Below are 27893 nucleotides of genomic sequence, written 5' to 3' on the forward strand. Positions count from 1 at the left end.
AAACGTGACCTGTGTGCTAATGTGAAAATGTGTGGTGACTGACTGTGTTGGATGGGGGTTGGGTGACATTCAGGTGTAAATTTCAAAACTAGGCTATTTTAAATTATTTTGGCTAAGAAAAGTTAGCAAGTATTTTATTTGGAACATTTCCTAGACGATTCAACTATCCACTGAACGGTATCTGAAATTTAAAAGCTAAATTAATTTATTAAAGTGGGAAATAGAGGGACTGTAGTTCTGCTTTAAGGGAAAAGTACAGTAAGGGAAATACAGCCTTAACTATGGAGTCAGTTTCGGTGTGTAGCACTAGTAAGGCAAAGAGAACATATACGGGGTCTCTCACCTCCACAACCAAACATTCCTTTAAGAAAAAGTCAGACAAGTTATATTCTATAACCTTTATTAATCACACTGGGAAGCTTACCATTTAAACCAACTAAGGGATATTTTTTCTTGAAGATATGAAATGAGACTTTAGTTGGTAGAGTATAATCCTATACAATCTGTTTAGATTGCTATAGTAAAGGAAAAAAAGGTTTATTAATTTTGTTAAACAAGTTTGCCAAACTACTGCACCTTTATAGAGGAAGGGAAAAAACCCTAGATTCTTTATGATTACAAATGAATAGCATAAGACTTAGAAGTATGTTATAGGGAATTCTGATCAGTTTGGACCCAGTTCTTCAAGACTGACACAAAAGTTGAAGGTGCTCAGCACCTTCCAGGATAGACTGTTTATACAGACACTCACTGGTGTAAAAGTAACATTCAGAGATGAGCGAGAATTATTTCATGTACTATTAAAAAAAATTAATTGAGTCTAGAAGCAAAATAATGTATTTTTTAAAATTCAGGTGTTTTCAAATTCGTAAAAACAAAACGAACAAACTTCATACATTCTATAGAGCTGAAGTAGTTAAAGCATATTATCTCTTATAATACCTGGTATATGTTTTCTGCATAAAAATATAAAATAAAAATAAAACTGTATATATATTTAATGCATCAGTGTTTTTGAATACTGTTGTAAAAGATACAGAAGAATAAGGCACAAAATGTAAGTAAAATACAAAAACACTCATGAATGTTACTGGATTATTTTGAACGGAACATAGCAAAATTCAGGTAGCTCTGAATATGCATATTTCTTGCAACAGGAATAAGTTTTCTATATTTTCATTACAACTTTTAAGTCTGATATACAAAGATTAATTATGTAAGATTTATCTATTAAAGGCACTACACTTTTGCAGTGGTTGCACTTAGAAGTTTGACTTTCTTCAGATACATTTAAAATAAGGCTTCATAATGACTACATGGATCTGAATCTAAAAACAAATAGTTCCATAAAAAGTGATGCTACAGTCACTTCATGACTTACAAATGTGCTTAATTCTATGCACAAGTATTACCATTAACTTCAACGGCACTATTTGTGTACAGAAAGCTAGGCTCATCTGTTAAGTCACTGCAGGATATGCACAAGCAGATCTTATGTCTGCACAGAATCCCACTGAAATCTGGGTACAAGGCAGATCCAACTGCAGTACCAGAGACGTAAGAGTTTAACATGAATTTGTATCCGCAATTTACTATGCAAGTACAATCTACATATCAACAAATATGTATAAATGTAAATGTCAAATACAGAATTGAAGATATATTTTGTTTTTGCTAGTTATGAGGTTTATATAAAATGTAGAGGGTTTTTAGATGCATTTTTGCGGGCGATAAGAGGAAAGTACTTTAGTATGAAGGTAGTCATGCATCAAGAAAACTCATTTTCTTTGCGTACGTATTGCTGATTGCAAGCCTCAAAGAAAAATAAAATAAAAGTCAAGTAATATCTGTAATTTTTTCTCATTTTTGCACAGGAGGATTAGAAGGAGGCTTTACTTCCTCCCTAAAGTTTCAGCTAGTTTCTTCAGTCTTTTTTTCAACTCCAGAGGAAACTTCTCATAACATTTCTTGCAGACAGGCTTCATATCAAATTCAACAAATTTGTTCCTACAAATGATAAAAAAGGAAAAATATCTTTTGTGAAAGAGATTTCAAAGAGTACTTGTAGCATGTCATATTGACATAGTACAGGCAGCAAAATAATGCTTTTTCAGTATTTTTGCTCAATATATACATGGAGTTAAGATTATAAATGACATAGCAAGACAACAAATATAGATGTATACTTGAATCTATTTTTTATGTTACATACAATTATACTTGTTATTAGCACTGCCCAGCTTTGTCACTGGGTGCCAACTTTCAAGAGGGGAAACCCAAATTCAGGAGAGACTTTTGATATGTGTTTATTTATTTTTTAGCCCTGGCAGGTTAAGTACAAGTGAATTTGCTAACGGTGACAGATTTGAGTTTTGAAAAATTGAGATGGCCAATCCTTGCACATATAATCAATATTTATGTGAAAGAGACCTGAAAGTAAATAGCTGAAGTGAAAGAAACAGCTGTACAGGAAAACAAATAGAGAACTTTTGGCTACTGAGGAAAATTGTTTTATGCAATACTGTGTGTTGTGCAACCACTGAATTGTAAACCTAACAGTAAAGATACACGCTATATTTTCAGAAGTCTGTGGACACCCAGCCTTAAGGACCTACAGATATCTGATGTGGGTATAGGCAAGAACTGTTAGGCAGAAGATGCTATGAATTTCCATACTGGATCAGAGCAGTGGCCATATATAAGTATCCTGTCTCTGACAGTTGCGAGTACTAGCTGCTGCAGAGGAAAACGGAAGAATTCCTGCAGAAGGCAGTTATGAGCCAGTTTGCCCATGAGACAGGAAGTGCCACTATATCAACAAAACAATAAAACTAACTGCTATCAAATGCACAATAAACAAACTGGAAAAACAGAAAAATAAAATGCTATTTAATTTCTTTCAATTGTAGTAATCTCTCGAGTTACTTAAAACAATACATACTAAATTTTCAGCTGGAAAAGTAATTTTCAAGTTGACTGTGTCTGATATTTTAACAAGTCTTTTCAATATTTAAACAGTAAAACTCTTCTGTTTATCAATACATATTGGACATGATTTTCTGATCTCCCATGGGATTCCAGGAGCTGTTAATTTCAATGTCACTTTGCAGCAATATGATGGATTGTAACAGGAGACTCAGTCCAATGTGAATTATAAACTTTATTTTAAAAAATCAAAAACCTTCTCATTTTAGAGAACTTTTGGAGAACTCCAAAAAACAAAATATAAACTCTGTATGAACTGTGAAAAACAAGTCAATTACTATTCAGAGGGCATCTTGACAGAGTTAGCAAAAACCAGTTACCACCTTTTTGTAACAGTTGTTCTTCGAGGTGTGTTGCTCATGTCCATTCCATTGTAGGTGTGCACCCGCACATGTGCGCAGCCGTCGTAAACTTTTGCCGTAGCGGGTACCCACAGGGCCGGCTTTGGCACCCTCATGGTGCAGTATATCAGGTGCCGCTGGCCCTGAGCCCTCTCGGTTCCTTCTTGTCGAAAACTCCGAAAGAGGATCAGGAGACGGGTAATAGAATGGACATGAGCAACACATCTCGAAGAACAACAGTTACAAAACGATGGATAATCGTTTTTTTCTTTATCGAGTGCTTGTTCATGTTGATTCCATTGTAGGAGACTTACAAGCAGAATCCCAGGAGTTGGGCTTGAAGTTCAGAGTCTTGCAGATTGTGGTACTGTCGAAACTAGCATCAGCCTGAGCCTGCTGGATCAGCGCATAGTGCAAGGCAAAAGCGTGGATGTACAACCAGATGCGGCATGGCAAATTTCTTGGATCAGCACCTGATTGAGGAAGGCCGCCGCCAAGGTCTGTGCTCTAGCGAAGTGGGCCGTCACAATTGGTGGTGGGGGCATCTTCGCCAGCTCACAGCAGTAGCGGATACAAGCCATGATCCAGGACGAGATCCTCTGGGTGGATACTGCACAACCCTTCACTTGGTCCGTGACAGCAACAAACAGCTGCGGAGACTTACGGATTAGCTTCATTCTCTCTATGTAGAAGGCCAGAGCTCCCCTAACGTCCAAGGTGTGCAGCCTGCATTCCTCATCCCTTGCATGAGGCTTCGGGCAAAGGACCGGAAGATATATGTCCTGACTTGCGTGGAACTGGGAGTCGACCTTGGGCAGAAAGGCCAGGTGTGGACGCAGATGGACCTTGTCCTTATAGAAGATCGTATATGGCAGTGGTTCTCAAACTTTTGTATTGGTGACCCCTTTCACATAGCAAGCCTCTGAGTGCGACCCCCCCCCCCTTATAAATTAAAAACACATTTTTATGTATTTAACACCATTATAAATGCTGGAGGAAAAGTGGGGGTTAGGTTGGAGGCTGACAGCTCACGACTCCTCAGGTAATAACCTCATGACCCCCTGAGGGGTCCCGACCCCCAGTTAGAGAACCCCTGGTATATGGGGACTCGGACGTGAGTGCCATGATCTCAGACACCCTACAGGCTGAAGTTATAGTGACCAACAAGGAGACATTCCAGGATAAAAGCAGAAGGAAGCAGGAAGCCAGGGGCTCAAAGGCAGGCACTGTGAGCCTGGAAAGCACAAGGTTCGGGTCCCAAGAAGGGACCGGGTCGCGGACATGCGGGTAAAGGCAATCCAGACCTTTCAGAAACTGTGCTGTCATGGGATGTGTGAAGACCGACCTGCCTTGAAACGGAGAGTGGAAAGTTGAAATAGCCACCAGGTGCACCTTGATCAAGGACAGCGACAGGTTCTGGAGCTTTAGGTGTAGTAAATAGTCCAGGACATCCTGCAGGATATGGCAATCTGTGGCCCAACACAGGAACCGCTTCCATTTTGATACATAGGTAGTCGTAGTGGGGGGCTTCCTGCTGCCCAGCAAGACCTGATGGACACTGGCAGAACACGGCCGCTCCTCCCTGCAGAAACCAGGCTGTTGGGTGCAGTGCCGCCAGGTTTGGGTGCAGCAGACTGCCATGGTTCTGGGACAGTAGGTCCGGCCGAAGAGGCAGCTGTAATTGGGTGGCCGCCGAAAGGCTCAGGAACATGGCAAACCAGTGCTGCCGAGGTCACACCGAGGCTATGAGGATGACTGAAGCTTTGTCTCACTTCACCTTGAGCAGGACCTTGTGGATCAGTGGCACCGGCAGGAAGGCGTACATAAGTGCTCCCGACCATGGGATCAGGAAGGCGTCTCACAGGGAGCCCCTGTCCCTGCTATGCAGAGAACAGAACATGTGGCACTTCCTGTTCTGTCTGGACATGAACAGGTCCACCTGGGGAGTCCCCACCTTCAGAAGACTAGGCTGTCCACCTCCGAGTAGAACGACCATTCGTGGTGAGACAAGAAGGTCCTGCTGAGGCAATCCACCAGGATGTTCTTGGTACTGGGCAGGTGGGTGGCCACCAAATGAATGTCCTGCCACACACAAAAGTCCCAAAGGCTCAGCACTTCCTAACAGAGGGCCATAGACCTGGCAGGAAAGCCTAACATGCCAGGTGAACCGCTCTGAGTTCCCTGAAATTGATATGAAAGGCTAGGTCATGTTGCAGCCAATGGCCCCCCAGCCCAGGTCTGAGGCGTCTGAAACCAAGGTGAGCAAGGGTGATGGGGTTGCAAAAGGGTCTGCCCGCAGCACCAACCTGGGATCCCACCACCAGTCGAGCAGTGAGAGGACACGACTCAGCACCAGGACCACTCAGTCCAGGGGGTGCCTACTGGGAATGTAGACTGAGGCCAGTAACATTTGTGGGGGCCTCAGATGAAGCCAGGCATGGCTTACCATGTACTTGCATGTGGCCCATCAGTTGCAGGCACATGTGGGTTATAGTGAGCGGTTGGCTCTGTATGTGAGCGATCAGGTCTGACATGGTTTGAAAATGCACTTCCGGCAGGAATGCCCTGGCCTGCCTTGAGTTGAGAACTGCACAGATGAACTCTATGAGTTGAACTGGTGCTAACATGGATTATTCTGTTTATTAGGAGACCCATATCGTTGCAGGTGGAGCGCACCAGATCGAGCCTCCTCTGGACCTCCTCCGAAGGCCTGCCCTTGATAAGCCATTATCAAGATATGGGAAGATCTGGACCCCTCGACACCTCAGTTAAGCTGCCACCGACGCCATGCATTACGTGAACACCCTGGGGGCCGAGGACAGGTCAAAGGGCAGCGCCGTAAACTGGAAGTGGCGCCCTGCCACTATAAAGTGCAGGAAATGTCTGTGTCCCAGGAAAATAGAGATATGAAAATAAGTGTCTTTTAAGTCGAGAGCGGTGTACCAGACCCCTGGATCCAGAGAAGGGATGATGGAAGCCAGGGATACCACGTGGAACTTCAACAGAGACTTGTTGAGGCCCCGCAGGTCCAAAATGGATCTGAGCCTCCCATTTGCCTGCAGGATTAGGATGCAGCGGGAGTAGAATCCTGTTCCTTGCATATCCCGAGGAACTTCCTCCACAACCCCCAAGTGTAGGAGGTTCTCAACCTCCTGAACGAGGAGCTGCTTGTGAGAAGGGTCCCTGAAGAGGGATAGGGAAGTGCGGGGGAGGGGGCGGAACGAGGGGTGGCCAAAAATTGCAGTGTGTAGCCCCGAGCCACTATGTCCAGGACCCAATGGTCCAAGGTAACCCATGACCAGGCCAAGTGGTCAGAGAAAAGGTGGTCAAGGAAGGGGCAGAAAGAATCCAGGCAGTTGGCTGGTGTGTCGCTCCCGAGCGCACCCTCAAAATGAGCTCTTCTGGCCCCCCTGGTGTTTTGCCAGGCCAGGCTGTGCAGGAGATTGGGACGATGAAGGGCGGCAGCGGTTGAACACAGTGTCTCTTTTCCTTGTAGGCCCCTGCCGAGGTTGCCACTGCCTAGGAGGTGAGGGAGGCCGGAACAGCTGCCTAGACAACTGAAACATGGGCATTCCCAGGGAGCAGAGGGTCACCTTTGTGTCCTGTAGGACAGGTCATGCAGACGCACATCCGTTTGATCAGAAACCGGGCCGACACCGTCAAACGGAAGGTCCTGGATTGAGGCCTGCATCTCTTGGGACAGGCCGGAGGTCTGGAGCCAGGAGCTGCGCCGCATGACCACCACTGAGGCAACCACTAGGGCAGCTGAATCGGTGGTATCCCAGGCCATCTGGCAAGAGGACTGAGCAGCCACGGTCCCTTCCTCGACCAGGATGGAGAATTTCTGGGCTGCTTCCAGGGACATGGAGTCCTTGAACTTGAGGAGAGAGCCCCACAAGTTAAAACTGTAGCAGCCCAAGAGGGCCTAGTGATTTGCCACCCGAAACTGGAGCCTAGCCATAGAAAAAATCTTTTGGCCAAATAAGACTAGTCTTTTCGCCTCTTTATTCTTAGGGGTTGAACTGGTGGGCCCGTGTTTGTCCTGCTCATTGGCTGCCAACACGACCAACGAACCTGGTGGCAGATGAGTATATAAGTACTCGAACCCCTTTGCAGGAATGAAGTACTTCTTTTCCATCCTTTTCGAGGTGGGCGGGATGGAGAACGGGGTCTGCCAGATGGCCTTGGCAATATTCACCCCTTCGTGAATTGGGAGCGTGACCCGGGTTGGGGCGGCCGCAGAGAGCACGTTAAAAAGCATATTCATCTGCTCCTCAATCTCCTCCACTTTAAGGCCCAAGTTAGCAGCCACCCTGCGGAGCAAAGCCCGATGCTTGTGGAAATTGTCCAGTGGGCTACCTCTAGACAGTGCCGCTACCGCTTCATCCGGGGAGGAGAAAGATGACTGGGTGGCTGGGGGGGCCTCGGTGGCGTCTCCGTCTACGTGGGGAGGGAGGCCTTGGGGTGGGTACTGGCTTCTCATATGAGGTGGTAGCTGGAACGTCCTGCACCGAGCCCGGTGCTGCAAGTGCCAGGAGTGCCGCCTGTGGTCTTTCTGATGCTGCAACTGAGGTCTGGTGGGAGTGGGGCACCGGCATGATAGGAATGCCCCATGTGTTCCAATTCAGCCATTGGGTCGGCCACTGGCTTTCGCGCCAGGTCGGCACCGATGTTGCTGATGCGCCTTCCGGAGCCCACTCACGCTGTCTGGGCGAGGGACTGAATTGCGCCTCTGAGCCTGAAAATTCATCTCCCTCCAGCGACCAGGGTGGGGCTGTGGAGGCTTGAGTCTGACGTCTCATGGTTGCTGCTGGAGACCGGTGCCAGGACCAGTCTGACTGATGCCGGGGGTAGGGGAAGTGACATCGTGTTGGGGAGTGCCCTCAAGGTCTTGGAGATGGTGACTGATAGCGGGATGAGGACTGGTACTGGGGTGATCGACGACACCTGGGTGAATCTCGACGCGACAACGGAGATAGAGAGCACGGTGCCTGTAACTTGTAGTGGCTAGCTGGAGACCTAGGCTGACGTGGAGACCAAGAATGTGGCAGCTTCTGACTCTGTCTTGGCTCTGGAGATCAGCAGCACTCACCTGATTTGTGTGAGGCCTTTCTGGCGATCTTGCCCTCACGGGAAGCCCTAGCTGGGTCCTTTCCACACACAGAGGAGGCACTGTGGACTCTCCCAGTGCCAGGCCCTTGGAGGGGGCCAGTTGTGCCATTTGCTTAGGCCCTTTACCGCTCCCTGGAGTCAGTGGCGGGTCCTTTCTGGGGGAGGAACCCCCCCGTGGCCGAACCCTTCAACGGGTCCGGAGTGGACAGAAGGCACGAACAGGGTTCCTTACCCGGAACCCCTTGGTCGGTCTTGGCCGGTGCTGTGGTCTTAGGTTTTTTCTTTGGCATTGGTGACGGGGATTGGTGCTGGAAGGACCCTGGTGCCAGAAGTGTGCTACGCACCGAAGTGGAAGCACTGGGTGCCAGTTCAGGCTGCACTGGCTCTGAAGCTGGACGCAGGGCAGCCTGCATCAGAAGGGCCCTGAGGCAGATATCATGCTCCTTCTGAGTCCGTGGATGAAAGTTCTGGCAGATATGACAGTGCTTCTTTATATGGGTTTTCCCAAGGCACTGTAAACAGCTCGTGAGGGTCACTGACAGGCACAGGCCTGTTACAGGATGAGCAGGGCTTGAAACCTGGAGATTGGGGCATGCTCTCCGGGGGCCAAGTTTCCGCTGGGACACTATCTAACTAAACACTTAATGGGGACTTAACGACTAACTAACAACGCTTAAAACTATTTACAGAGAAGCACAAGGCTAAACAGATGAAGAAAACTGCTGATCACTTGCGAAGCAAGGGTCAGAGGTGCTCCGATTAACCACCATGGTCAGTAAGAAGGAGCTGAGAAGGCGCAGGGCCGGCAGCGCCTGATATACTGCACCATGAGTCGGCACTCCAGAGGGCGGCACAGCCAGCCCTACGGGTACCGCTAAGGCAAAAGTTTCCAACGGCTGCACACAAGGGCGTGCGCACACTTACAATAGAATGGACATTAGCAAGCACTCAAAGAAGAATATGTGGATTCACATAGTCCCATCTCTGCTACTGAATTATGGTTATATGTCTAATTGAGTGCTGTTATGATACAGTAATTTAAAAATGCAGTAAAATGTTAATGTTAGAGAAAAAGTCTCAAAACAAAAAAATGTACTCAGCATGCAATATTGTTTTCAGGGACTGACATTTTATATTAGCTTAAAAACCATTTTGTAGACTGTTAAAATGGAAGCACAAGGCATTGACTAAAAGTGGAATTTCAAAACTATCAGGTTTCCAAAACTAGCTTCTAAATCTGCATCCACAAGTTTTCTAAACATAATCCTGCATTTGAGCATGCAGATAGGCAGGTGGACAGCTAACTATTCAGCCTGCATGCACACAAATGCCTACTGGCATATGTAATTAACTATATGCACAAAATTTATGCAATTTGGGAAGCTGGAATGAAATCATAGCTACACAGTGGTCTAAAACAGTCTGTTCAGCAAGGTGAGAATTTTTCTTCAAGAAGTCCAAAATTTATGAATTTTGCGATTTAAGAAACCTTTCAAGCTCAATTTCTGAGCACAATGGCCTAAACTTAACATATTAAAATGTAGTGTTCAAAATTTCAAATCATAGATATGTGTAAATTAATAGTTGTTCTGTCTTTGATTATCACAAACACATGCAGAAAACTAAAAGAAAAATACAGGTCCTAAACACTGACCAAAGAAGAAAAGAGCAGAGATTGTGATAGGAGGAAAAGAAAAGTTTACAAACAGATTGGCTTTTTCTTTTTCAGCTTGTCTTTATCCTTTGCTTCTCGCTCCCGTTTGGCAAGTCGACGTTTAAATTCTTCTGGCATTTTCTCATAACAGTGTTTGCAGACAGGTTTTAGATCAATTTCAACAAACTTATCCCTTTAGATAAGACACAGAGGAAAACAGTGGAAAGAACAGGAAAAGGTTTAAGAGTAAGTCATAGCTGAAAGAAGAATTGAACACAAAGAAAAAATAGATTTTAAAGTAGTAAATGGAGCAACAGGAACAAACACATATATCATTTACAAGAAGTTGTCTATAAATGTTCTATACCAGGGGTCTCAAGCTCAATTTACCTTAGGGCCAGTCTTCAGATCCTCCCAGCAGGCCAATAATGTCACTCATGCCGCCCAGAACCCGCCCCCCCCCCCCAAAAAAAACTCTGCCCCCCACCTGCCTAAGGCTCTGGGAGGGAGTTTGGGTGGGGGAGGAGGTCTGGGGTAGGGGATTGGGGTGAAGGCTCTGGGAGGGAGTTTGGGTGTAGAAGGGGTGAGAGATTGGGCTCTGAGAGGGAGTTTGGGTGGGAGAGAGGGTCTGGGGTACAGGCTCTGGGATAGAGTTTGGGTGCTAGGTGCAGGCTCTGGGCTGACGCAGGGGGTGGGGGTGCAGCTCTGGGCGGGGATCGGGAGGTGCAGCACTTACCTGGGGCTCCAAGGCGGAGCGGGCTGGGGGGCCTCCACGCTCTGCTGCCCCCAGGCACCACCCCCGCAGCTTCTCACTGGCCGCAGGGGCGCTTGGGGTGGGGGCAGCGCACAGAGGCACAGCCCCGCCCCACCCCGGGGCCGCAGGGAGGGGCTGGCAGACTCCGCTCAGCTCTGCTGCACTGCCGGGGCCCCGGGCCATTGTAAATCGCCTGGGGAGGGGGAGCGCCCGGGGGCGGCAGGTGGGGCCAAGGGAGAGACCCGGCCCCAAAACTGCTGGAGCCCCGCAGGCCACATTGGGGAGGTTTGCAGGTCGCAGATGACCTGCGGGCCATGAGTTTGAGACCCTTGTTCTATACCATTACAGTTAAACTATGACTATAACAGCTGTGCTTGAAAGGTGACTATTGATCTGTTCTGAAGAGATCATAACTATTTTCCATCTTCTTAAACTATCTGAAAAACTTACTTGAGTGTTAACTTAGTGTTGCAAGTGGAACAAGCGAAACAGTTCACACACCATGCCTTATTCAGAGCAGAGACAACTAGGGGGAGGGGGAAAAAGACAATATTAGCAGTTCAGTAAACAAAGGCATTTGTTAAAAACTTCTGAAATTCACACATTCATAAGACATACAGCAAAAGGTGATTATTTTTAAACTTGTTTCTCAACTAGGGATAAAATTATGGACCATAATAAGGAAAATGAAGTGAGGGCAAGGAGAGAGACATACACATATACTGTGTAGGAGGCATAGATGCCTCTAAATTACTTCAGTGTTTATGCTGATGCTTAACTTTTAGCTATGCTCTTTGTTTTGTGATAGCTCTGCTCTGGAAGAGCTCCATTTTGATCTCGAATCAAAATTGCCTTTCTTTCCCCCTTTGTTTATGTTAATCTCTACTTCCTCTTCCTTATTATCTCTTTCGATTCTGCTTCCTTTACATAGGCTTGCTGAGAATTAAGAAATGACACCTCCTAAAGCATGCTTTATTAGGAAAAAGAACAAAATGAAACTTAGAGAAATGAAACTTAGAGCCTTTGTTAGCAAGGAATGATTCATGGGAGAAGAAGTTTCTGGGACTTTTGCAGATGTGATAGAGATGAGTGAAGTATTGTGAGGGAAGTCCTTGAAGTTCCTGGGCATTTGCCAGCAAACTGGTCAAGCATAGTTCCAACCCAGGGGTTGGGAAACTTTTTGGCCCGAGGGCCACATCTGGGTATGGAAATTGTATCGTGGAACATGAATGCTCACGAAATTGGGAGTTGGGGTGTGGGAGGGGGTGAGGGCTCTGGCTGGGCGTGCGGGCTCTTGGGTGGAGCCAGAAATGAGGAGTTCAGGGTGCAGAATGGGGCTCTGGGCTGGGGCAGAGGGTGGCGGGGTGGGGAGAGAGGGCAGGGCTCTGGCTGGGTGTGCAGACTCTGGGGTGTAGGAGGGTGGGAGCGAGGGGTTTGGGGGACAGTAGGGGGATCAGGGCTGGGGCAGGGGGTTGGGGCGCTGGAGCGGGTCAGGGATGCAGGCTCTGGGTGGCATTTACCTCAAGCAGCTCCCAGAAGCAGCGGCATGTCCCCCTCTGGCTCCTACATGGAGGTGTGGCCAAGGAGCTCTACGCACGCCCCATCTGCAGGCACTGCCCCTGCAGCTCCCATTGGCTGCGGTGGCAGCGCTTGAGGCGGAGGCAGCATGCAGAGCCCGCTACCCGGCAGGAGCTCAAGGGCCAGATTAAAACATCTGAAGGGCAGGATGCGTCCCCCAGGCCATAGTTTGCCCACCCCTGTTCTAACCAGTTTTGACAAAAGTGGATACCTAAAACTCAGTGACGTCAGATATGTAGGCCTGTTCATTGTAAGATATAAAAGAGGGAAGGGACTAGGTGGGGCCACATGCTAGTGCCTGCTTGTTTAGCTGAAGCCAGCCAGTATGGGTTTGAGCATTCTGGGCCTAATCCTGTTGTAGGCCTGATAGCTGTTATATGGGTACATGTTAGGTTTACTAAACGAAGTTTAGCTAACTGATACTTAGATAACCATATAAAAGCCAATTTAGTCTTTGGATTAATAAAGAAATCTTTGGCTGAATTCTGGTGTTGGTCCATTTGAATATTCAAATGAAGATCCCAACACCTTCTACCTCTTCCCTGGCCAAAAAATGGTCTATTTCCTCTTCTTAGTTCAGATCAACAGGTGCTGCTCCACTATAAAAAGGCACCCAAGGTTGTCTACTAGGGTTGCCAACTGTCTAATCACAAAAACTCAAATACCCTTGCCCCGCCCCTTCCCGCTCACTCCATTCCTCCCTATTTCCTGCGCTTGCTATCCACCACCTTCACTCACTTTCACTGGCCTCGAGCAAAGGGTTGGTGTGCGGGCTCTGGGCTGGGGCAGAGGGGTTTGGAGTGTGGGAGGGGGCTCCAGGCTGAGCCTGGGGCAAGGGGTTGGGGTGCAGAAGGGGATGTGGGGTGCAGGCTCTGGGAGGGAGTCTGGGTGCTGGAGAAGGCTCAGGGCTGGGCCAGGAGATTGGGGTGTAGGAGGAGGTGAGGGGTGCAGGTTCTGGCCGGCGGCACAGCAGGGCTAAGGCAGACTCCGTGCCTGCCCTGGCCCCGCGCCGCTCCCGGAAGCAGCCAGCACATCTTCTGCAGCCCCAGAGGGTGGGGAGGGGGGCAGAGGGCTCCACGTGCTGCCTGCGCCAGCAAACGCCACCCTCGCATCTCCCATTGGCCACAGTTCCCCGCCAATGGGAGCTGCGGAACCAGTGCTGGGGGGGGGGCAGCACGCAGAGCCCCCCTTCCCCACCCCGCCCCCCAGGAACATGATGGCCACTGTCAGGAGCGACACAGGGCCAGGGCAGGCAGGCAGGGCTGCGCCACCGGACTTTTAGAGCCAAAATCTCCCAGTTTGGCTGCAGTAGCCTCCGGGACATAGCGCCTGATACCGGGAGGGTTGGCAACCCAATTGCCTACTATGAATGAAACTGATTATTGTCAGACAGCTCTAGTCATGTTCAATTATAGTAGCTGTCACCGTTGGGCAAGCACTTCTGGATGCTAGTTGTCCAATAAGTGTCATTTTGGAGAAAGGTACTCTGCTGTTTGTCAGAGGTAACCTAATCAGATAGATAATTGATGTATTGCTCCATAGATGATCCCTCTGAGGCAGACAACCATATAGATCCTGCTATAGTTAACTGGCTGCCTGGCATGTTCATCCCTCCCTCTTTGGTAGAATAATAGAATAAATTTAAAACAATGATTAAAAATTACCCCTAGGGCAATGAAATGACACACTACAATTTGCTCAGTTTAGCAACCAGAACATACAGTATGAGGCAGCAAGATTACATAGTGTACATATGAAACATGTACCTAGTTATCATACAAGGCTGAAGTTACCTGTTTCACCAGATTTTTATTTGTTTTTGGAGGATTTTAATGAAGGTGAGCAGAATATTTCCTTCAAGAAGACTCCTAAATTGTAGTTTTATAGGTAAAGTGGAGACTTGAAACTATATGGAAATCACACCATCTGAATCTGGAGCTCATCCTTTAGTGTCATGATTATAATCCATGATGTCCTTTTAAAGTGTCTGGGCCTTATCCCATTTGATTACTGGTTTTGGTTTAGCTGGTGCTATTACTGGTACATGGTATTGGTTCAGCTAGGTGTTGTTGTAAGGTAGGTATTAATTTAATATGAGGCAATACAAAACTATCTGCTTTCTCTACCATCCTGTCCCAGTTGGTTGTCAACAGCCACACTCCAGGTTAATGGGCTTCTGGATTGTCTTTATAGACACAATTGTTTTGCTGAATGCTAATCCTTTGGCAGCGTTTGTGACAGCATCACTTCTACAGACTTAAGGCCAGATTTTATTTTTTTTTAATAAAATATGTAGGTACCTAAAGATGCAGATAGCAACCTAGTGGGATTTCAAAGCTCCTAGGTGCCTAATTTCCATTAAAATCATGGAAATTAGGTGCCTATGAGTTTTTGAAAATCCCACTAGGCACCTATCTGCCTCTTTAGGCACCTAAATACCTTTAAAAATCAGGCCCTTAGGCCCTAATTCTGTAATGAGGTGCATGCATGTAGATTATTGTACCTGCATCAAGGTCTATTAAGGTCAGTGGGGCTCCACACATGTAAAGGAAGCTGCCTGTGTAAAACTCACTAAAGGATTGGGGCCTTACCGTTTTACTCTCTTATTTCACTCACAGAAACTCTGAAGAATTTATAAAAAGGCATTACGGGAATCAGCATTTCTAAAGGGATTCAACACTAGTCTTCCCTTTCCTTGGTACCTCTTTTAGTAAGTGATTCCTACTGAAGTGACGTGACAAAAAAAAATGCAATTTAAGAAATGCTTACCATCTCCTTCAATCACACGATTACAGTGGAAACAAACATCACCAAACAGCTGTAGATAGGGGGAAAATATGAATTTTTAACTTTAAAAACTTACCCTGGGTAGAATTTTAGAAACAAAATAATTGCAACTCCGCATATGGACATAGCAACTTTTCTGACAAACTCCGTAAGATTAAAGGAATGCCTATTGTCAAATTACTTAATTCTTTTTTTCCCTAAAGTCACCTATCCATTCCCATTACAAATAAGACCCTTCATTATTAAACATGAAAAATAATGTTTAATTTATGTTTTCTTCTCTACTAATTATGTTTTGTTTCCTTTTTGCATTTCTTTCATCTTGGAAAATTAAGCTAGACAGTTTCACTTTTGTATATCACTTGTTTCTAGTCAATTTGAACTTTCAGGTTCTCCTGCATGACTAGAACAATGCCTTGCTGTTTCTGTTGCTTAGTTTCAATTTTTATGTACACACCCATCCACCCTCCCACTCTACTTTTGGCCCAAATTTTATGTAACATCTGTAGTGTTATGGCATTTCTTATTTACAGCTATACTATCAACATTTCAAACATCAAACCTTCAAAACTGAATAATCAGGAATCTGTAATTAATACATGCCATAGAACTATGGAGCTTATTACCCATTTTTTAAGTGCCAAAAGGTGTGTGCATGTGACACTTTGCAGTTCGCTCATGTTTAAAATAGTTGCAACAAGTTTATTTTAACAGTTAACAGAATACACTCACAAAAAATCTTTTGTATGTTTAAACTACGCTCCTTGCTTTGGTATCTAAGTGACTATAAAAAAGGGGTCTGTAGGGGAAAGGAACATTGACTATAATCCATGTATGAAAATGAAAATAGTCACTAGGTGGTGTTCTCTGACAAATGCATTTGGTATTTGCAGTCTTAGATGGAGAAAAAGTGAGTCAAGCTGGGTTACACAGCATATCTTCATGTAGAGTCATATCATCGTGCGGTACCAGCTGTAAGGAAAGCCACTCTATTAACTAAGGCCTAGTGTTAAACCCTAGACACTGAGTGACAAATTTTCCTTAGATTCTTGGAAAAGTTGGGTGTCATTAGCAGCACTGAACAGGTGCACTGACCTTGCAGATATTACAAAGTTCACAGGCAACAGTCCTACAGTCATTAGTAATTATGGATTTGAATGCCGAGTATATACTGAATGTTTTGTTAAGTCTTTAATAGTTTTGTTTTTAAATACTTGAACCATTTGCAGAAATATGTTAAAACGTTTAAGGAATTACAATACTACGGACACTACTTTTCAAGACACAGATGGTTGTCAGAAGGCAAAACTAGTCCCTTCGTGTTAATATTTTTCTCTCCTACAGATATAAGTGAGTTGATGAATCATGAATTTATTAATGGCTAAGATACAAAATTCAACCTTACCTGATTGTAATGGGTTTCACAATATGCCAAGCCCTTCCTCTCATAGTGACGATGACCAAGAAATGGCTTTTCACACTTTGCACAAACAAAATGCTGCAAAGAAAATGATATAAATTATCTCTGGATTGGTTGAGTTAATGGCATTTCTTTGGAAACAGATACTCAGGACTGAGCATTATCGAAGGACAGTCTGCTCATAATGCCTTCTTTAAAATTAGAAACACTTTTATTACTTGTAGATTTAAAACATTAAAAAAAACAAAATATTGCTCATTTTAAAGTCTTAAATTTTAAAGAAAATACACTGAAGAAAAAAATAAACTGAAGAAAAGATTTTGGATTCATTATTAGTTGATAAACTGCATTGATATCATGGAAAATTTAAACTAACTTAAAGAAACTTTATTGCTACGCTTACTGTTTGGCAATCACAATAACCTGGTCAATGGTGGTGTGTTTTTTATTTATTTATTTATTTTAAGATATCTGAGGAGGAAGGATGATCTTGTGATTAAGGGAGCGGGAGTAAGCAGATTTGGGTTCCATTTATGACCCTGCCCCTTTGGAGTCACTTAATTTCTTTTTGCCTCAATTCTCCCATCCATAAGATGGGCATAATACTCACCAGAATGTGGTGTAAGGATAAATTTATTGATTGAGATTTTCAAAGCAAGTTTAAAGGATTTAGCTACATATATTCCATTAAATTTCATGAAAGATTCATGGCTAAATCTCCTGCACTTCTTTGAAATGCTCAACAATTGTTTGTGAAATGCTTTAAGATGTTCAAATAGAAGGTGTCATAGATGGCAAAGTAGTATTATTGAACTCTGTAACAGAATCATAGAAATGTAGGACTGGAAAGGACCTTAATAGGTCATCTGGTCTAGCCCCTTGCACTGAGACAGGACTAATTAGCTTTAGACCATCCCTAACAGGTGTTTGTCTAATCTGTTCTTAAAAACCTTCAATGATAGAGATTCCACAACCTCCCTAGGTAATTTGCTTCAGTGCTTAACTACTCTTACTTCGGAAGATTTTCCTAATGTCTAAACCAATGGTCTTCAACCCTTTTTCATTTGCGGACCCCTACCACAGAAGTCTTAGACTGAAAACTGACTGAACAGAATTCAAATATAAATGTTGCATGTGCTGGGCACAGCATTTGACACAGCGTGAGAAAAGGGTTTGCCGCACTGTGGGCTTCTATGGTAATGACAATACTTCTGGGTTTTGACCTGTAGGTGGGGGTATTCACCTATTTTTGATTGATCAGAAAAACTGAATGCTTTTTCTGGGATCTAAAACTTTATAGTTATCTTTCACTGTCCCTTTAGACCAGGGGTTCTCAAACTGGGGGTCGTGATCCCTCAGGGGGTCGCGAGGTTATTACGTGGAGGTCACGAGCTGTCAGCCTCCATCCCCAAATTCCACTTTGCCTCCAGCATTTATAATAGTGTTAAATATAAAAAAAGGTTTTTAATTTATAAGGGGTGGGTCGCACTCAGAGGTTTGCTGACTGAAAAATTTATCTCCCCCTCTCCCCCTGTACAGCAACCTTTTATGTACTTGAAGACTTAACATGTGCCTCAGTCTTCTCTTCTCCAAACAACAACCCAATTGTTTCAACCTTTCCTCATAGGTCATAGTTTCTAGATCTTTAATTGATTTTGTTGCTCTCCTCTGGACTTTCCCTAATTTGTCCACATCTTTCCTGAAGTGTGGTTTCCTGAAGTTTCCAGAACTGTACCCAGTACTTCTACTGAGGCCTTATCAGTAGAGTGAAATAATTATTTCTCATGTCTTGCTTACAACATTCTTGCTAATACATCCCAGAATGCTGTTTGCTTTTTTGCAGCAGTATTACATTGTTGACTCATATTTAGTTTATGATCGACTGTAAACCCCAGATACTTTTCTGCAGTACTCCTTTGTAGGAAGTCATTTCCCATTTTGTAGTTGTACAATTAATTATTCCTTCCTATGTGCAGCACTTTGCATTTGTCATTACTGAATTTAATCTTATTTATTTCAAACCAACTCTCCAGTTTGTAATGAATAGTATTTATGCAAAATATTACTACATTTCTGTATAATACTTTGCACTTCTATAGCGCTTTCCAAGGATCTCAAAGCACCTTTTTGAACAGTGAACTTAACTTGATACACAACCTGGAAAGTAGGCAATGTCAATATTTAATCTCTCTGTGTCTGCATCTCCATCTGTAAAATGGGGATAATAATTTGCCCAAGACCACACAGGAAATTTGTGGCAGCTAAACCATACCTTCGTGACAGTGTTCTCGTGTATATAGACACTTAAAAAGTTTCTGTTGATCAACTTAAAAAGTTGTTGATTAAAGAGATATTTTGAGTTCTACAACTATTTCTCATCTGAAATATAGGGAATCACTCTCAAAATGCAGAATTTTTCAAAATGAAATAAACTGTGTGTGTGATTACAACTGAAGACATGCTCTACAACTTACTTTACCAACCATTTCTGTAGAATTTTCTAATCCTTTCGATTGAAACTGACCCATAAAATTCCAGACCTAGTATATTCATGCCAATATTTATAAAATATAATACACTCTGACATTTACCTCCACATGCCACTGTTTCCCCATAGCATTCACCACTCGTCCTTCAATTGGTCTCCTACATGCTCCACAGATGGGGACACCCATTTTATCATGGCATGGTAAACAATATAATTCTCCCTTCAACTCACGAGCATCAGCAGTAAGTTCCTTCCTGTTCAAAAATTAATGAATCAAACATGATCACAAAGAATCTGAGAATACAGAGAACAATTTTAGTTAATGCGTGGTTTTGAAGGCATGACTTTATTTTTATGAATTTATTTCAAAAGTTTTATTTACACTCCATTATGGGATTTGGACACTAGTGTTCAAAATAGCCTGGTTCATTGGATTTTATCTTGAAGATTGAATGTTTGGCTGGATGTGTGATAAGTATTATGCATTAAGTTTTTTACTTTCTCTAAATATCTGATTTATAAGAGTTTCATCATTTTCTTACATGCCATCTACAGTGAACATTTGCAAGATCTAGGGCTTGTCTTCACTATGGTCTAAATCGGTGCAGCTGCGATTGATGCAGCAGCATTGATTTAGTGGGTCTGGTGAAGACGTGGATAAACTGATGGGAGAGCGCCTCCCGCCGACATACCGTGGTGTAGACACCACTGTAAATCAATCTAAGCTACCTCGATTTCAGCTACATAATTTACCTAACTTAACTAGCGTAACTTAGATTGACTTCCCTCGTTAGTGTAGACAAGGTCCTAGATACACTGGGCTAACTTCTGTTCTCAGTGACACTGGTGTAATCCACTACAGTCATCTGATTTCCTGTGGATTAACATCAGTGTAATTGAGCCTGGAATTTAGTGCTCTAGGCCAAGTCAATCATGCATGCCTTTACAGGGTTTAGGGATAAAGAAAAATATGCACCTATATGTGACAGTCATGTATATTCTTACTATCTCAGAATCTCTGTACGCTTCTTTGTTTTAACCACTAAATTGGATGATAAATCTGAATAATGATGTTATTAAGAACAGTAAAAATGACATTGTCAGAATTAAGCTTTAAAACGGACTACAGGTTGAACCTCTTTAGTCCGGGACCCTCAGGTCCTGAACCAGAGAATTTGCCGAACCACGGAAGGTCAATATTTTAGCGAGCGGGTCTCTTTTTATTTTTTATCTCAGGGAGGCGAATAAATGCAACAATGCTTGCAACACTGCCTAGACAAGGCTTACCAGCTCTCTTCATAACAAAGTGTTAGTATTGTTACACAATTTACAAACAATGTTACAAAATCATGCCGGACCATGGATGTTGCCGGACCAGAGAGTGCCAGACTAGAGAGATTCAAACTGTATAATCAGTGATGGTCTCATTTGGTTGCTCTTGATTTAGGATTACAGATTCTTTTTAAACTGATCTTTGCTGTGGCACTAAATATCTAAAGTGAAAACTTCCCTACCACCAAATTACTGGATGGTCAGCTACAAACTAGTGCGCCTGTGTTATCTCCCATAATACCTCCAATCCAGCATCTCTGTGCAGGACATGGAAAACTGGGGGAAAATCTGTGTTTACCCACAATATCCATGCAAGCTTTAGTCCCTCCAGGGGATGGAAAATTGCCTTTTCCAGCTGCTGCAGAGGCCACTTCGAAAATCCACAGATTCTCCGAGGAGCTATTTGAAGCAGAAACACTCTCTCCTCAGAATTGCCCCAAGAGCTATAGGGGTTCTGCTGTATAGTGTCAACACAGCTGCCATCACAGCCTGTAAAAATTGGGGAAGTGGTTCAGCCCTGAAGACAAGGACCAGCTGCCACAGCTGAAGACACATTGTTTCAAAGAAAGAATAGGGAAGAATTTACAATTTGCTTTTAAAAACTAGAGGAGGCAGAGGAATAAGTTAAGCAGCAAAAGAGGGAAGCAAGTGGGGGAGGTGAAGGGGCTGCACTTTTTATTTTTTTTAAACAAGTGAAGAAAAATAGAAAATTCACTTAGATTTCTTAGTTTATAATTAAGATTACTGCTAAATAGCAGTTCATTCAGCCTACGGTTTTGGGCATTTTGACTTTTTAATTCCTTCAGACCACAATGCTTATAATCTTAAATCCTAGTCAATATTATGTGCCATACGTACATGAGTGTCTGTAAATCAGATCACTGATAAATCTGATACCATTTCAAGTGAACCAGAACACTGTTCCAGTGGTTTATTACCCTCACTGTTACAAATGGTTTGATTATTTTAAAGGATTGCATGAGGTGAGGTTCTGTCCAGTCTCACATCTTCTATCACCATTTCAGACTCAATCTCTTTCCAACATGAAATTCTCATCTTTCCTCTTAATTCCTCTCCACTTCATCCTCTATCTCTTTTGTCACTTGTAACTGGATTATCCTCCAAGGAATGCAACTTTAGTGTCATCTTCAGCTCCTCTCTCCTGTTCTTCCCTGCATCCAGTCTCTCAGTAAATCTGGTCACTTCTGTTTCTTGTAGTATTACCAAAATCTGTCCTTTCCTCACTACTGAAACCCTCATCTGTGCCCAGAGATAGAATTGGAAATACACACAATGTTACTACAACCTCTCCCAAGATACCATCTTGTTCTCCAGAACCTCAGCTTTCATTAAAGCTTGTCTGAGAGAGCACTGAACCCCAGATTTCTGTAATCTAGGAGCCTCTACTGTTTGAGCTAAAGGATCAAGTCCATGAGTCCAGAGGTAATGGCAGACTCAAACTTCCGTACATGGTCTAGCTACTAGAGGGGACAAAGAATCACACTCTGATAATGTGGATTACATCAATACAGCTGACTTTAGATTTAAACAGACAAAACAAATGAAAATCAACATTTTCTTAAGGTTTTTTTCTTCTATAAAATACTATTACCCGCAATTGGCACAGTTGAAATGATCAGGATGATAGGGATCATTCTTGAATATGAGCGGTTGTTCATCAATAATGGCATGGCACTTCTGGCAGATGTATTTTCCCAGACCCCTGGCCTTCTCCCGGTTGTGACAAGGACGGCAAAGATGCCTAAAAACAGAGAAAAAACAGTGACAGTAATAAATACTGTCAAGGTTCCTTCCCCACTCTGAACTCTAGGGGACAGATGTGGGGACCTGCATGAAAACCTCCTGAGCTTACTTTTACCAGCTTAGGTTCCCCAAGGTACAAACTATTTTACCTTTTGCCCTTGGACTTTCACTGCCACCACCAAACGTCTAACACCGGTTAGTGGGAACGAGTCCATTTGGAAACATCTTTCCCCCCAAAATCCTCCCCAATCTTACACCCCTTTCCTGGGGAAGGTTTGATAAAAATCCTCACCAATTTGCATAGGTGACCACACACCCAAACCCTTGGATCTTAAGAACAATGAAAAAAGCATTCAGTTTCTTAAAAGAAGAATTTTAATTGAAGAAAAAGTAAAAAGAATCACCTCTGTAAAATCAGGATGGTAAATACCTTACAGGGTAATTAGATTCAAAACACAGAGAATCCCTCTAGGCAAAACCTTAAGTTACAAAAAGACACAAAAACAGGAATATCCATTCCATTCAGCACAGCTTATACTCTCAGCCATTTAAAGAAATCAGACTCTAACGCATATTTAGCTAGATTACTTACTAAGTTCTAAGACTCCATTCCTGTTCTGTCCCCAGCAAAAGCATCACACAGACAGAGAGAGAGGCTTTGTTTCTCCCTCCCCCCAGCTTTTGAAATTATCTTGTCTCCTCATTGGTCATTTTGGTCAGGTGCCAGCGAGGTTATCCTAGCTTCTTAACCCTTTACAGGTGAAAGGGTTTTTCCTCTGGCCAGGAGGGATTTTAAAGGTGTTTACCCTTCCCTTTATATTTATGACAAATACTTTTTGGAATCTTACTACACAATAAAAACACAAACAAAAATCTATTAGGATCTCAATTCAATCTGTTATTTGAATAAATCATATAAACAGTACCCTTATGAGAAACCCAAGCTCAAGAGAGGGGAAAAAATAGTCAGTTTACTTCCATCCAGCCCAGAGGCTCATTCTTCTGTTCTCTTGCATTTAATGTACATGTAAAAGTAAAAAAGGAATTAGAATTTGCTAAAGATTTTTGTTGCCAAGTGTTTTACTCTGTGAATCACGGAAGTTTAGATGGGAAGCTATATGCTCACTTAGGCTCTGATTCTACACTTATGTACGAATGTCACTTTTACCATTTGAAGTCACATGCTTAAAGTTAAGCATGTTTCTGTTTGCGAGATAGTGGCCCAGGACATTTACTCACATTGAAAAATATCTTACTCTAGGAATAGTCCCACTGAATTTAAGGGGACTACTCCAGGAGTAAGGTGCTGCTAATAAGTCAGAGTAAGGGTATCACAATGTGGCCCACAATGGCCTTGAAAGAGCTTGCAAAGAAGAGCAACATTTTTATGTATGAACCAAACTACTGCTTTTTCCAGGCTCCCTAATATAAAATCATCTCAGTCAGGTAAAATTCACACACAAAAAAGCATTAAAACAGAAAATAAAAAGCACTGACTTGTAGCAATGCACTTTATTCTGGAGAGGTGCCATCAGAATTCCAAAGTGGTGCAAGGTAGGTGTGTACACTTTTATCTAAATTTTTAGTATCTCAGCACCACTGGTTGTGACGCATAAGTTGCTGGAATCACACCAGAAAAAATCTGACATCATGTAAAAGAATTAATGGGGTACATTTATCTATCTCTGGTACACTACTTTGAAAATGTTCTCCCCTATTATATCTCAAAGTACCACTGGCACTCAGTGACGTAAGGTAACAGATATACCCAGAAGGTGACCTTGATGGAAAGTCTGAAGGTGTAGTGGAACATTCTTTAAATGTTTTTGTAAGTATTAAAAAAAAAATCAATATTTAATATTTACATTTCATTTTTGAGCTGTGTTCTCTGCAGATCAGACTTGCTTGAACCCCTGCCCCATAAGGGCACCTTACACGTAAACAGAGATACTTTAGTTACTCCTTTAACTGTGTTTTATTAAAGAGGTTACATCATGTCAGCTGAAGATTTTTAGAAGCCTTAATAAACTGTAAACCCCATCATCACTTCATTTTGCTTACGACCAATACAGAAGGGGGTGAAGATCTACCTGCCAGCGTTCTTGACAAATCCAATATCTGCCAGTACTTGTTGGCAGATGTCACAGCAGAAGCATTCTGGATGCCAGCTATTATTCATAGCTTTAATAACACGACCGATAATGAACTCACCTGTAGGTAAATAAAATATCTGGATGTTAAAAAATAAAACAAAAGTTGTTCTAAATACCAAAGTGCTTTAAGTAACACTGTATCAGACAAAGTAAAAAAAAACAAAAACTCCCAGCTTGCGGGTTCAGGTATATGGCTCCAAGGGCTCTGGTTCTCAACCTTATTCTTGGCTAAAAATCCAAAGCAAATTCCCTTACTCTGTGTGTATATAAAGTCTGCTGCAGTTTCCACGGTATGCATCCGATGAAGTGAGCTGTAGCTCACGAAAGCTCATGCTCAAATAAATTGGTTAGTCTCTAAGGTGCCACAAGTACTCCTTTTCTTCTTACTAACAAAGCACTTCCCCTTCTAGCTAACACTTCATTTACCCACCCTTCTTCATACACTTCATTTTCTGTATATCTGAGTTTTTCTTTTTCCATCCCTCACCTTTTTCAGTCATCTGATCTCTTATGCTGTTTTGGTATTCATGCAGTTCTTTATTCTGCATAACTTTTTCCTAATTACTTTCTCCTTTCTTCTCTGAGTAAACCAGCAGATTAGCAGGATTTTTGTTTTTATTTATACTCCAGTAGTTCCCAAAAGGCTCTAGGCACTTTACAAATGCAAAGAAAGACTCAGTCCCGGCTCTGAAGAGCATACCATCTACTGAAGGATGAGCGAATGGGATACAACACAGATCATGTGATGATAGATGCACTTCTTGCTGGCCAAGCAAAATGAGGCCTCACACTCAACTTGATGTCATTTCTCTATTGGTCTGTCTAACATGGTAACTTTTGAAGACCACGTCTAATTTTACTGACACTCAGAAAAACTGGAAAAAAAAGTTACTTATATTTAGTAACTGGAGGTTCTTCTGAGTGCTGATTCCTATGTGTATTCCACTGTGGGTGATTGACAAGAAGTACTCAAATAGGAGGGTGAGAGGTTGTAGATGGCAGAGCCGAACAAAGGATTGCTGTTCCAAAAGATGCATCAGCAGAGGTGCCACGGCACAGCGTCTAATAAATGTGTGGACTGAGTGCCATGTAGCTGCCTTACAATTATCAAGTAGAGGCACCCCTATTGAAAAGAAGCCATAGATGTTGCTTGCGTTCTTGCGGAATGAGCTCTTACCCTATGAGGAGGGGGAAGATTTGCTCTGATATCAGTTGTCTACATGCAGGCCAACATCCATTTTGAGATTCTTTGAGAGAATATAACCTGACCCTTGGCCCTGTCCATTATGGTGACAAATAGTCCAGAGGATTTCCTGATTGTTTTCAGGTTATGAAAGGCTAAGGCTTTCCAAACACTGAGGGAATGGAGCCTCCTTTCTTCTGAGGATGTGTGAAGTTTTGGGACAAATGCAGGTAAGCGGATAGGCTAGTTCAGGTGAAACTCAGACTGGGGGTGAATTTAGGGTACAAATGTAATGGAAGCTTGTCCTTATGCAATATAGTGTAAGGAGGATCTGCCATCAATGCCCCAAGCTCACCAAACCACCTGGCTGAGGTGATGGCTACCAGGAATGTGACCTTCATGGATAGGAGAGACATGAAGCAAGAAGCTAATGTTTCAAATGGAAGCTTAGTGAGCACTGAGAAAACAAGGTTCAAGTCCCACTGAGGAATAGACTTTTTGATAGGCCGAAAGGTTCTGATTAGACCTTTCCAGAATTTGCTAGTCGGAGAGTGCGCAAAGATCGAGTAGCCCCGTGAAGGCAGATGGTTGCCAAATGAACCCATGAGGAACTTACAATCTTGTTGTCTGCATAGAAAGAATAGAGTCCAGAATGAGAGGAATATCTGTGGATTCTAGAGAAATACATCTTTGATACGCCCAGATGGCTTGGTTAGGTAATATTTTCTAGTGGAATCCTTCCTACTATTAGAAAGGACATTCTGAACAGCTTCAGAACACAATTGCTCTAAGCAGGATGCCCATCCACAAACCAAGCTCTGGGAGGAAGCAGATGTGGGTTGGGATGCCTGATTTTGCCATTCCTCTGAGTCAGAAGATTGGGAAACATAGGAATAATGATCAGTACCCAAAAACAACATGCGTAGGAGGTTCAGGAATCAAAACTTCTGGGTTAGTTGGGGGCGACAAGAATAACTCATGCATTGTCCTGTCAAATCGTGTGCAAATCTTGAGGCAGGAGCGGTAGTGGCGGGAGGACATAGTTCAGATGGTCTGACCATGGAAGGAGTAAAGCATTGCCTTGTGAGTGGTGACCAAAGGCTCTTTTGGAGCAGTATACGTAGCATTTCCTCTTTGTTTGGGAGGTAAATAGGTCCCTGGTGGAGGTCCCCCCACAGAGCGAAAATATTGTTCATCACAGAGTTGTGTAGCTCCCACTTGTGATCGACTTGCAAAGTGTCTGCTGAGACACACGTTCTGGTTCCTTCAGAGGCAGACTGCTGACAGGGTAATCCGACTGCTGATGCACCAGTTCCACAGACTGACCATTTCTGCACACTTAGGGGCAGATCTCGTGCCTCCGATTGCTGATCTAAAAGACAGTTGTGATATTGTCGGCATGGTGAAACTGAATGAACGGGAGAAAGGTTTTGCAAGCCTGTCAAACCGCTCATAGCTCTAGAACACTGATGTGAATTGAATGTGATTCTTGAGATGTCCAGGTGTCTTGTGCTGTACGGTTGTCCATGTAAGCTCCCCAACTCAACAGAAATGTGTCGGCAATCATCACCCTTTCTGGTATGAAGGCGAGGAAAGGAACACCGACACAAACCTGATGGGGATTTTTCCACCATGACAGGAACAATATCACTTTGGTGGTAACAGTCACTAGGTGCTCGTGCGCTGTAGGTTTGGTAAGTACAAAGTCAGAAGCCACGCTTGTAGGCAACAAGGTGAGTCTTGCAAAAGGCATGACATATGCATGAGGCCATATGGCCTCAGAGAGAAAGACAGATCTTGACAGGCACCCTGGGCTTGGTTATGAACTGGTCCATGATAACATTCATAGCCTGAAACCTGTCTCTTGGAAAGTAAGCCCCTGCATGATTAAACTTAAGGATGCCCCAATGAAGTCCAAAGTTTAGGGATAAGAACACATTTTTTGGCATTTATGCTAATCCCCAGAGAGGAGAGGAGTTGTAGCAACTGTCACCTGGCCTCTTGGCGTGATCTCTTGACAAGGAGCCATTCATCGAGGTAGGGAAGATGGTGAAATCACAGCATCTGATATAGACTGCTTTGACAGAGAACACCTTGGTAAAGACCCTGGGGAAGGTAGCAATGCTGAAAGGGAGTACTCTGTAGTGAAAGTGAGTGGCGGTGACTATGAATCTGAGAAAGCACTGATGAGTGGGGCATGGTGGATGTCCATGTAAAAGTAGGCATCCTTCATGTTAAGAGCTGTAAACCACTTGTCTTTTTCCAGAGATTGAACTACCATGCCAACATGATCATGCAAAACCTGAGTGTGCAAATAAAGCGGTTGAGATGGTGGTGGTCAA

General features: G+C 43.5%; 1 protein-coding gene and 1 long non-coding RNA gene across 9 annotated transcripts in view; one reads left to right on the forward strand and one right to left on the reverse strand.

The window, feature by feature from the left end:
* The window catches only part of LOC140914062 (uncharacterized), a 46211-nt gene that overhangs the window by 2731 nt on the left and 15587 nt on the right, over positions 1-27893 (forward strand). The window lies entirely within an intron of this gene.
* The window catches only part of LIMS1 (LIM zinc finger domain containing 1), a 140882-nt gene continuing 113826 nt past the window's right edge, over positions 838-27893 (reverse strand). For 5 of the 8 annotated variants that reach the window (XM_073350961.1, XM_073350981.1, XM_073350971.1 and 2 more), the window contains 7 exons: positions 24306-24426; positions 22064-22213; positions 19223-19373; positions 16617-16709; positions 15194-15242; positions 11297-11372; positions 10138-10285 (listed from right to left, as the gene is read on the reverse strand). In XM_073350961.1, the coding sequence (XP_073207062.1) occupies positions 10138-10285; positions 11297-11372; positions 15194-15242; positions 16617-16709; positions 19223-19373; positions 22064-22213; positions 24306-24426 (788 nt within the window). Of the gene's footprint in view, positions 2008-10137; positions 10286-11296; positions 11373-15193; positions 15243-16616; positions 16710-19222; positions 19374-22063; positions 22214-24305; positions 24427-27893 lie in introns of those variants that run through there. The other 3 variants (XM_073351000.1, XM_073350930.1, XM_073350950.1) reach the window with 2 other exon arrangements.

This window comes from Lepidochelys kempii, chromosome 1, assembly GCF_965140265.1.
Source record: "Lepidochelys kempii isolate rLepKem1 chromosome 1, rLepKem1.hap2, whole genome shotgun sequence".
NCBI classification, from domain to species: Eukaryota; Metazoa; Chordata; order Testudines; family Cheloniidae; genus Lepidochelys; species Lepidochelys kempii.